Genomic DNA, 11,291 nt, shown 5'->3' on the forward strand with positions numbered 1-11,291 from the left:
CATGGTATTCTGGTTTACATTATTCAACAGTATGTTTGATTCTGGGTTTGTTATTTTGGTGAGGAATTTCAAAGCTTTTGTCTGGTGAATTGACAGCAGACTCTCACTGAATTTATTTTGAGTATGAGGGTAATAATGTCTCTGCTATGCTGACATGACCTGTCGTAGTAGAAACAAATGTGTATTTGCTAAAACTTGTGATAGTTTTGGTTTTGAATCTGTAATTAAAAGAAAAAAGGGGGTGGATAAGTAGGATCTAATGATGGGCTTCTATTTTTCCTCATATGCTGTGTTAGTACACACATCCCTTAAGCATGCCCCTTGTACAGTTGCACCTCCGGCGAGAGGTACACTCCTCATGCCTCGTTAGCTTGTGCTAGGCACTACTTCACCAAGGCATGAACTTTTGCATGTCTCTGTGCTTTGTGCCTTTTTGTGCCAATAGGATTGGGTAGCTCTATTTGAGCAAGCCAAGTATAACTCCCTCGAATCTGATCGTCGCAACTTCAGAAATTTACTCTAGCTTGTAAATAAAGCTGTGCTATAATTTTGCAAGTAGCTTACGCTGTTGGAGCTTAGGCCTTTTGTTTTTTCCTCCGGATTGGTTAATGTATTTGTGGCTGATTACTTGTAATCTCTATAATTTTGTGATGTTACGTCATGCTATGTTAGATGTTGTAAGTTATTTTGTATTAGCTTTCTTATTTATGTGAATTATTCATTACTTCTTAATGTAATAAATTTAAAATTTACCTCCTTTCAGTTGGGAATGTGCCTCTCCTTGCACCCTGCACCTCTGTTGCTAGTACGCCTTAGCACCTTGCAAGTGCTCCTTGTTTTAATAACTCTGCTTCTACACATGCTGAGACTCTTAAGAGTTTTTATGTGTTGGTCTACTTTATGTATTAGCCATTTAGTTATTGCAAAACTTACATCATCTACAAATTAAGTTTTCCCAAGAATGAGTTTTTTAGCCATGGCTTTTAAATAGTTACAAGTTCTGTCATCATAAGCCTGAGTCTAGTTAGAAGGCTTACTGCTTATGGTCCCAAGCATATTTTGAATGTGAGCTCATTTTTCTCTATATAGCTTCATTCATTTAGTTAGGCTCAGATTCCATTTGTGTGTGTGTGTGTGCCTTGGGAAGGGACTGTGCCAATATGACTTATGCCTATGTTTATGCTTGTAAATCTAAAGTCATTTACCTCAACAAAGAAAGAACAAATAGGCAAATAAAATAAATACAAGGTGTGGAAGATAAGAGAGGAACATACACCCTTCATTCCAAAATGGATAATTGGGTGCCAAACTTGTTTTGCCAACTATTTTGCCAAATGTGATAAATTTTCTCGTTAGATAAGAAATATTTGGCAGTTGAAAATCATGTAAACCAGCTCTGAAGTGTGTGATATAGAGAAGATTACCACCAGAGCTGCACATTGGGCATCAGCGTATCCTTTATTTAGAGACGTGCCGGCAGTCTCTCTTCAGAGCATAGTGGTCACGTCGTCTTGGCGATCCACTGTGTTGAACGGGGCCTGGACGCAAGGCGATACCAACAAGGAGACCAAGGCACCCGCCTAGGCTACCAAGGCTCCTTGATACTAATGCGTCGCATAGGTGATGCCTTGACAACTATGCTTCAGAGAGTTGGAAATCTGATTTTTTTTCTGAAAAGCTGAGAATGAGGAGGGTGGAACAGTGGATGCCACCACCTAATTGGGTTGTGAAGATCAACTTTGATTGTTCCATGGGCTTGCCCTGGTTAGTGGATGTCTGAATAAAAATGTCTTGCATGTTGGCAACTTTCCTTTCTAAACTGTTATCATTTTGCCTTTCAAGGGGAGCATGCATGGGTGCACTGGCAGTATTTGAGCTAATATGTTAAGTTGTATTTTTAGAGTTCTATTTGCATTTATTTGGTAATGTCTCTGATTGCTGGACATTGAGCATGTGTGGTTTATATTTTTCCTGTGTAGTCAATGTACTAAAAACAAAATTGATGTTGAACTACTAACCATTTGCTGGATTTTCCTCTCAAAAACCCTGCTTCCTGCAATTTCAGCAAGTTGGTCGGTCACTTTTCTGTCTGGGGCTGTTAGTCCGATACGGCAACGAGTTACTGGTTTCGTCAAATAACCAAAATATAGATGTTATTAAGAGCCTGAGCTTGCTAAAAAAATATCTTTCTTCAGAGGATTTTGTCATAAAGGTCCGATCATTACAGGTGAGAAATTTTTGTTTGTCCTTTTAGAATACTGAAATATTGTCATCTAATTGAGGATTTTATCTTATTTAGGTTTATTACTTTCTGCAGGCATTAGGTTTTGTTCTGATCGCTCGGCCTGAGTATATGTTGGAGAAGGATGTCGGGAAAATATTAGAAGCATCACTATCGTCAGGTTGTGATGCTCGTCTTAAGGTATTCTTTCTCTTATATTTTAATACTGGCTGCCTTCCTCAATATCTTTTCTGAATATTTCAATTTTCATCAGATGCAGTCATTGCAAAACCTATATGAATATCTTCTTGATGCTGAGAGCAAGATGGAATATGAGAAGACTGCCAATAATGTGGTCCACCATCCTGAAGGTGGTGGTCAAAGCGTCCCTGTTGCTGCTGGCGCTGGTGATACTAACATTTGTGGTGGAATAATTCAATTGTATTGGAATAATATCTTGCATAGATGCTTGGATGTGAATGAACTAATTCGTCAGTGTGCCCTTAAGGTGAGATCTGGTTATATGTTGTCCTTGTACTTCCCTCCAGTTTATTTGAGGTACTGCAATCTTGTATTGAACTCCTTTCATAAATTGCCTGCTATTATGAATCTTTAGTACACCGGTTTCTCACTTTTTTCTTTTCTCATTGATCAGATTGTGGAGGTTGTGCTACGACAAGGTCTGGTTCACCCAATTACCTGTGTTCCATACCTTATAGCACTTGAAACAGATCCACAGGAGGCAAATGCAAAGCTGGCACATCACTTGCTAATGAACATGAATGAGAAGTAAGACTGTTTTGGTACCTGCTACATTTCGTTTATGTAAACTGATCTGCACACTGAATGAAAATTTTATTTGCAGGTATCCTGCCTTTTTTGAAAGCCGTTTAGGTGATGGACTTCAGATGTCCTTTGGTTTTATCCATTCCATTACTGGCAACTCTCTTGAATGTTCCAATCAAAATAAAGTACCTGGAAACCTGAAGGGGCGATCTGATAGTATTTCTTTCAGTTATGCAAAACTTGGAGTTTCTCGAATCTACAGGCTTATTCGGGGAAATCGTGTTTCTAGAAACAAATTTATGTCCTCAGTTGTGCGTAAATTTGATTCTCCATCTGGGAACCATTCATTGATCCCCTTCCTGATGTGAGTGCTATAATTGATTCTGATTATGTGGTTCTAGATTGACAATGGATGAGTGTTTGAGTTCAAAGCTGTATCCAATTTTGCAGGTACTGCACAGAGATCCTCGCTTCCCTGCCATTCACTATACCGGATGAACCTCTTTACTTGATCTACACTATAAATCGAGTCGTACAAGTTCGGGCTGGGGCACTTGAGGCTACCATGAAAGCCTTTAGTTCACATTCCATGCAAATGGATACACATTCTGTTCCTATTGAAAATGGGTTAATTCAGAAAGATTTGACTGGCCACCCCATTTCTTATCACACTATTCCTGTGGACACAAAAGGGCATTCTATGACCTCACCTTCTTCTAATGAAATCTCTGAAGACGACCTGCAAAAAATCCAGGTATGTTTAATTCGATTTTATTATTTTATTTTCTCATTAACGTTCAACATTTTCTAAAAAATATTCTTGAATTTGTATCTTTTTCTGCACTTGACACAAAACCTTCATTTTGCATTCCTGTTATTACAAAGAATGCTTGCATTGACAAAGGGTTTGGTCTATGACCTCCTTGAACCCACTTAAACTCCTCCATGTGAGCCTTGAAAGGTATAAAATTTAAAAATTGAAGCTCCAAAGGCCACGTATTGATGCAGATAAGTCACTTAGAGGGCTTATTTTATTGGAATAAGCTTTGGGTTGGGTTATGTAGGTGTTAGACCTCCGACCATGGGTTTTCTTTGTAATGAGCCAATTTAATGGGCCTAAAATATGGGTAGAAAGTTGGAAAACAGGATTTACTTATTTAGTTTAGTTAGAGTCCTGTTTTGAGTCCGTTTCTTCCATTACTTTAGTTTTCTGTTCAGTTTATGTTACCTTATTAGTTAAGGATTGGGTTAGGCCTTTCTTTTTTAGTGTTTGAGTATGTTTTTTAGTCGTCCTGTATAAGTTTGTAAGGGGCTACAGTCTTGTACACAAATTTGATTAATGAGCTTGAGTGAAAAAAACATAGCTTTGTGCTTTGCTATGTGAGAGAGTATGGCGATATGCCATTGGTGAGGAACCAAAATACGGTGAGCGGCTGTGGGTGAGAGACCCAAGTCTAAAAAAGACTACCCTTTCTTCTTCTTCCCTTTTTTGATTTCTTTATTCTTTTTATTATTTTATTGTTCTGAAATTTCCTGCAACTCTGAGAACCGGTCAAAGTATTTACTGTTGCTGGACGCCTGGACCTGAAGTTTGCGATCTTCTTGTGGACTGTTTATCACTTGTGACTGATCTACAATATGTATACAAGTGTTCATAATGCTAGCAGCCTAGCATTCCTATGTTATTTTTGGTTTTAATCCATTTACATCGTAAGGGCACCTTATTAAGTTATTATGAATTTGATAGGCAGTAAATCAGCCCCAAGAATGAACACAACCCCCCCCCCCCCCCTGGAAAAAAAAAAAAAAAGAAGATGAGGAGAAAAAGAAAATGAGAATCCAGGTAATAAGGACAGTATGAGCATTGTTATCTGACTCAGAACCCCGCTGTGAAAATTTTATAGGATTGTTTAAAAATAAAAAAAATTTACGTGTTGGTGTCAAACATTATTGGGGGTTGGGATTTTGGAAATTGGAATTGCCCTTGTTATACAGACTTTTATCAGTTAATTGGTTCATTGGAAAATGTTAGTGCCCTTGTTATACAAGTTTGATCAGGTATTGGTTCACTGGTTGTTACAACTGTCCTTTTCATGGTTTTCTGTAGATATATAAGTGGAGAATTTGTTATATTCTTAATTAACATTGGAATGTCTGAACAGGCTGAATGTCACGCTGCAACTGCTTTGCAACTCCTTTTGAAGCTAAAGAGACACATAAAAATTGTATATAGTCTAAATGATGCCCGATGTCAGGTCTGTGCAACCCTACTTAGTTTTCGACCATGATTTTCTTTGACACTAACATTCACTTGGTTCAAAATTGGTTTTGTAAGGCTAAATCGAATAAAATTGTGTGCTTTGGCTTTTTCACTAGGCATTTTCTCCAAATGAACCTCTAAAACCAGGGGAAGTTCTATCGAAGCAGAACGTTCCCTTTAACATCAGTGAAACGCGCACCAATTTTCCTGCTTCTTATGAAGAAGTGATCGAGAGATACCAGGTAATATGTGATGGACATAATATTCAATTTGTTTTTTGTTGTACTAAAATTATTTTCATGAAGTAACTTTACTATGTTACTTGTTTTGTAGTTGTTACAGTTTTTTTTTTTTTGAATCCCTAATCATGTTTGTTTGATATACCCATATTCTCATTGACTATTCATTGTTCACATTTTTCCTTCTGATATTTCCTTAGGGCTCTGCTTGTTCCATAGAAAAATATTTCCTGGAAAGTCAGTTTGTATTTATAAAATATATTTTGCATTTTTTTGTCCTTTGCCTCACCCCCCCCCCCCTCTCTCTTTTCTGGGTTACATGACATTGAATCAGATTTAGGCATGGTTGATCCAGATAAAGGATCCAACCATTATGGGGGTATAATCCTCAATGGGTGCCAATTGCATGATTTATTTTATATCCACATCCCCACCCACATGAGGCGGGATTTAAAGCTAATCTCCAACCATTTTGAGGGTATAACCCTCAATGGGTGCCAATTGCATGATTTTTATTATATTCACACCCCCATCCACATGAAGCGGGATTTAAACCTAATCTCCATTCTCCACTATCAATAGCTGGAGATCTTACCATCTAGCCAAGGGTTCAGATACAAAAAAAAAAAAGGGGTGGGGGGTTGGGGTTGGGGAGCATCTGTGAAATTGGAACCTGTCTTTCTAAGTTTTTTTTTTATTTTTTATTTTTTTAAATATTTTGTTTTAATAAAAATAATCTTCGTTTTTTTGTTTCTATTCCACTTTTGTTCAGCTTTAAGATGATTACTTTAGACTATTTTGTTACACGCATATATGAGATAACATGGAATGATTATTGGTGTGGGTAGTTATTTAGAGGAGTTATTAAGTAGTTATTTTGTGGTTATTTTGAAGTTATGTGTAGACTGTAGTTATGGTAAATGGGGAGTTATATTTGGGGAGTTACATTGTAAGTGGAAGTGATGTACGTGGGAGGATAATTACTTGTAAGCTTATAAAATAAGCATAATTTGAAAGGGAAAAGGGGCTTTGATAAACTTTGATTCCCTATATTTTCTCTTTGGAGAAACGAGGTAAGGCTTCCTCTGTAAAGCCAAGAGATCTGGCTTCGTCAGTAAAGCCAAGTTATCCTATTTTATCTCATTGTTATCTCTTGATAATCTCTTCTCTATAGCTTTCCCTATTTTATTTCTTCTTCCCACAGTGCACATATCAATTGTCCATTGAAATAAACAGAACCTAGTTTCCATAGATTTTCCTGGATTCCAGTACATAGCAGTAAAATTTTCATGATGTTTTTGGCAAGGTATCTTTAGGATTTTAAAATTTTGAACCTTGTAATGAATTAATGGTGCTACTTGATGGGAGTAACACCTGGATGATATTTCATTGATAATTCTAGTTGTTCAATTAACATGATATTTAATAGTGTCAACAGAAAATATGCAATCTTAGTATCTTACAAACTACATAGTGGTTAGTATCATCTGCCTATACTGCTTTGAGATGATAAAACATCCTAGTCATCTACTGATGAGCCCCAGTTGTACTTGCATAGACTGATAAACCACTATGTGCAGAGGTGAGTTCCCAGCTCAATGCCTGCCAGGATCTGCCTCAATATTTCTCCAAGATGACTGCACTCTTCTTTTTTCTTGGTTGGGTTGGGGCCGTAGGGGGGGGGGGTTGGGTAGTTTTGGGTTTTTGACATGGATCTTTCTTCGGTTGAAAAGAAAAAAACTAAAGTTGAATTGATGCAGATCAAATCATGAAAAGAAAAAACCGAAACACTGTTCATGTAGACAGTGTCATAGCCCATATTGCCTTGCATGGGAATACTTCTAGAAGATCCTGTGGGGCCCAAGACCACATTGTTTGGAGGATTTATTAGAAGCTTCAATTTTGTCTATGCGTGGGGGATTTAGGAGTTCAGTTTTGTTTCTATTTTTAATTGACTTGGGTTACAAGTTAGTGAGTTAATTAGTTAAGTTACTTTCCTTTTTAGTTTCAGCATCTCTGTTTCTATTTTATTAAGTCAATATTGTCCTTGTAATAGTTGTCTAACAACAACTAAGTTAGCATTTTTATTTTAGTTTCTTTCCAATTTTGTTACTTATCAAAGTTCAATTACTTGTAACTCAAGTCTCTGCTCTTCTACAAGACTTCCATTCTCATTGCTTCTATTTTGGTCTCAATCCTTGATTCTATATAATGTAATGGCTCTTAGAGGCCTCCCCACGATTTAATGAAGTTGAATGTTGGTTGCTTTGTGCCACTATTGTCCAAAGAGAGACAGTGAGGGTGAGATGCCCAGGCTGAGATAATCATCTATCCCCATCCCCTTTTCTCCACTCGATCTCCCATCTCTTCCTTAACCTTCTATTTTCATTACTGCGGGTTAGAGCCTGGTTATCCCTGCAACCAGAGAATTTCTTCTCCTGATATTTGGGGACTCAGATCACCCTTCAAGGAGGCTCCATCGACCTGAGTTTGAGTCAGGTTTGGCTTCAAATCAGCAAGCTGCAAAGACCTGTGTCTATTGCTATTGGCGGGACTGCTTTGGAAACCATTGTTGCTGCAACTTTGAAGGCTTGTATCTCTGCAACCTTCCATAAGAACTGAATAAAATTCAGGGTTACTATTTTCTCCTTGCATAGACCACCAATCAATCCAAAGTTGGAATCACAGTGTTGGCTGGTTTGTCTGAAACTTCTTACTTTCTAATTTCAGACCTTACCTTCTACTTTTGTGACTTGCATATATTCCCACATCAGGCCACCAGAATTTGCCCAAACTTGGAGGTTAATTCACCCTAACAAGATCTAAGCTTGATCTGAGTTTAGTTTCCATCAACTGGCTGAATATCAATACTCTGTTACACCTTCTATTTCTGGTTATTAACCCTAACAAGATCTAGGCTTGATCTGAGTTTAAGATCCATCAACTGGCTGAATATCAATATTCTGTTACACCTTCTATTTCTGGTTATTAAGCCCAAAAGTTGTCATGGCGTCGCCATGGCGTCCTGGCGCTGGAGAAGCATGCTTGGCGACCTACGCCATGGCGTCCCTCTTCGATTTCTTCTTCCTGTCTCTCTTTCCCTCTTCGATTTCTTCTTTATTTCTTCTTTCCCTCTTCGATTTCTTCTTCCTGTGTCTCTGTCTCTGTTTTGCAAATAAGAAGTCGCCAGATCTGATTCCAGGAATTAAATACTCCTTGTTTAGTTGATTTCTGTGATGAGTTCTTGCTGGAATTGATAGAACATGATGTGGTGATGCTTCACCTGAAGGTTTAGACTGGACCGAGAAGAGTTAAAGGAGTTATCTCCTTCGTACTGTGCTGTTTTCCGTCCCAAGTTGAAGTCGTAAGGTTGAAGACAACCATAAATCCATAATCCGATCGTGGGTTATTACAAACCCTTATTTTTGCCTTTTTCCTAAAGTACCCTTCTCTTCTTTTATTCCCCTTTGTCCATACGTTACACATCCCTCCAAGTTTACCCTTAGTCGTTAAATCAAAACCCTTTTATGCCCTTTCTTAGATTCTGCTTAATTACAAGATTGCCATCCTTAAAACTTGAGAAACAATAGAGAAAAAATAAAACATGGCTTGAGTATACATCTATTAAAACATTAAAAATAGAGAAAATAAAAAATAAAACATAGTCGACATGCTCGCCATGGCAACGCCATGGCAGGCGACATGTCGATATATCGATGTGATACCCCTCCACCGACTTGGATCGCCTTGACGCCGTGACAACTATGATTAAGCCTGGACTGGCCTGCGGTTAAGGTGTTTGTTTACTACCTGGGTTTTATTATATTGTGGGTAATATTGGGGTTAGGCTACTTGTAATCTGGCCTTACATTATGAATTGATGTTTAGTTTACTCCGCTTCCTTCTTCTTTGTAGGGACCTTCACTTTGTGCAAATGGTAGACAACACAGGCTGCCAGCACAAAGATACCGGTTTGAGCTTTCTGAGTGGCCATTTCATGCCAAAATACTAAAATTTAGGATTGATTCCAAACTTCTCCTGGACCCTGCGTTAGTCTGCAGGCTTAGTTGAAAAGGAAATTAAATTAGAGTTGGTCATCTTTTTAGTTTACTCCGCTTCTTCCTTCTAGGTGGGGGCTGTAGTTTTTTTTGTGATGGTAAAACAATTAGGGTACCGACACAATGATACTGGTTCGAGCTTTGAAAGGCCACTATGTGCAACAATGTGAAATCTTAGGATTGTTTCTGAATTTCCTTAGGAGTGAGGACCCTGTTAAACTGGTACTTGCAGTGGGTCACAGCCCTTTCTCTTTTACTAATCTTCTTGCAAGGAATGCTTATTATTTGTGTTTATTGGCTTTTTATGGGCAGGAACTCAAGGCTGCATTGAAGGAAGACACTGTTGACTACTCCACCTACACATCTAGTGTGAAGAGGAGGCGCCCTCCAGCGCGGAACTCCAGAGGTGGAAAATCTGTCCGTGAGCCAAGTGCATATGATGGAGATGGTGACATTTATGATGAAGATTGGACTAGTTCAGCGCGAAGGGTGAACTACAGTGCCCGGAGAGGCAGTGGCAGTAGAGTGAGGTAGACAAGGTTGGTAAGTATAATTAGTAGCTGACATGTATATTATGTAGGATGTAAGGAAGCAGAAAAAGGAAAAGATTAAAAAAGAAAAAGAAAAGGAAAAAGAAAACTAGAAATAGGATGAAGGAAGGTGGTTAGGGGCCACTTAATTTTTGTTGGCTAAAATAGTTAGGGTAGTGATCTCTGTAGCTGTATCCTCCTTTCATTTGCAATGCACCTTACTAATTGTAACCCCATTTTTGTCAATGAAAATTCATTTGCATTCATATACCTCCCTTCTATTCCATTTGGTGCATATGGTAAGTCTTCCTCAGTTACCGCAATTACCGAGAGTTACACTAGGAAACTGGAATCACCATGTAAGACCCCCCTACCCACACCAAAGAATAATTTTGTCCATCCCAAATTTTGACTATCAATTTTAAAGTTGTCAGCTAACGCAGCTGGGAAGGACACTGGCCAGGTCTTGGGTTGAGCCCCACTCAAACACTTCTCAAAGAACAAATTATCTACCTTTGCCTGGATTTGTTTTTGGGGCCCCTGGGGGGGGGGTGGAGGGTGGTTAAAGGCTGGCAGCATGCATGCCTTCCCAATAGGTCTAGTTGTCCCATATGATAAGAGTATTTTTTTACCCATCTTATTAGTAAAATTGTAGCTCCTAATGAACCGAGGGAGCAATTCATTTACAAATATATAGTGTGTTTTTTTCCCTCTCTATGTGTAGGAATTTCAAGTTCTTTTTTCTTTTTTTTAATTTCACTTTTTACTAACTTTGATTGATTGAAATGTTTACCCAATTTTATTACTCAATTTTTCTGAAATGTTACCATTGAGATGGATGTGGGAATACTCTAATAACATAAATTCGCTTCTGTTTTGCTTTGACATATCATCAAAGCATAGTGTAGTGATGTTTAGAAGTGATAAATATTGTGTGTTTATACATGTAAAAAGTTAACCATCAAATGATTTTTAACCAGTGTTTAATTGCATTAATTTTAACATTAAACAGGAAAATTCCGAAGTAAGATGCATTAAAAAGGTTACTAATGTCACTGATATTTGTCATTGTCAATTTTCTATGGGATTTGCACATGTTACTGAGCTTTCTGAGTGTCACGAAATGTGAGTGGAGTTATATATTTTTTGCAATTTTCATATATTAATCTGTTGCTCAGGAGTCGGATCTCAACCAAC

At 38.0% G+C, this 11,291-nt stretch overlaps 1 protein-coding gene across 1 annotated transcript in view; it reads left to right on the forward strand.

Annotated features, from left to right (window-relative positions):
• Positions 1–10,358, forward strand: part of LOC122670955 (sister chromatid cohesion protein SCC2) — a 69,675-nt gene extending 59,317 nt beyond the window's left edge. Inside the window, exons 20-28 of the mRNA XM_043868007.1 lie at positions 2,066–2,227; positions 2,318–2,422; positions 2,496–2,729; positions 2,877–3,010; positions 3,087–3,371; positions 3,458–3,761; positions 5,170–5,262; positions 5,384–5,509; positions 9,877–10,358. Coding sequence (XP_043723942.1) covers positions 2,066–2,227; positions 2,318–2,422; positions 2,496–2,729; positions 2,877–3,010; positions 3,087–3,371; positions 3,458–3,761; positions 5,170–5,262; positions 5,384–5,509; positions 9,877–10,098 — 1,665 coding nt within the window. The 3' untranslated portion in view covers positions 10,099–10,358. The remainder of the gene's footprint in view (positions 1–2,065; positions 2,228–2,317; positions 2,423–2,495; positions 2,730–2,876; positions 3,011–3,086; positions 3,372–3,457; positions 3,762–5,169; positions 5,263–5,383; positions 5,510–9,876) is intronic.
• The last annotated feature ends 933 nt before the right edge of the window (positions 10,359–11,291 follow it).

This window comes from Telopea speciosissima, chromosome 8 (genome assembly GCF_018873765.1).
Source record: "Telopea speciosissima isolate NSW1024214 ecotype Mountain lineage chromosome 8, Tspe_v1, whole genome shotgun sequence".
NCBI lineage: Eukaryota > Viridiplantae > Streptophyta > Magnoliopsida > Proteales > Proteaceae > Telopea > Telopea speciosissima.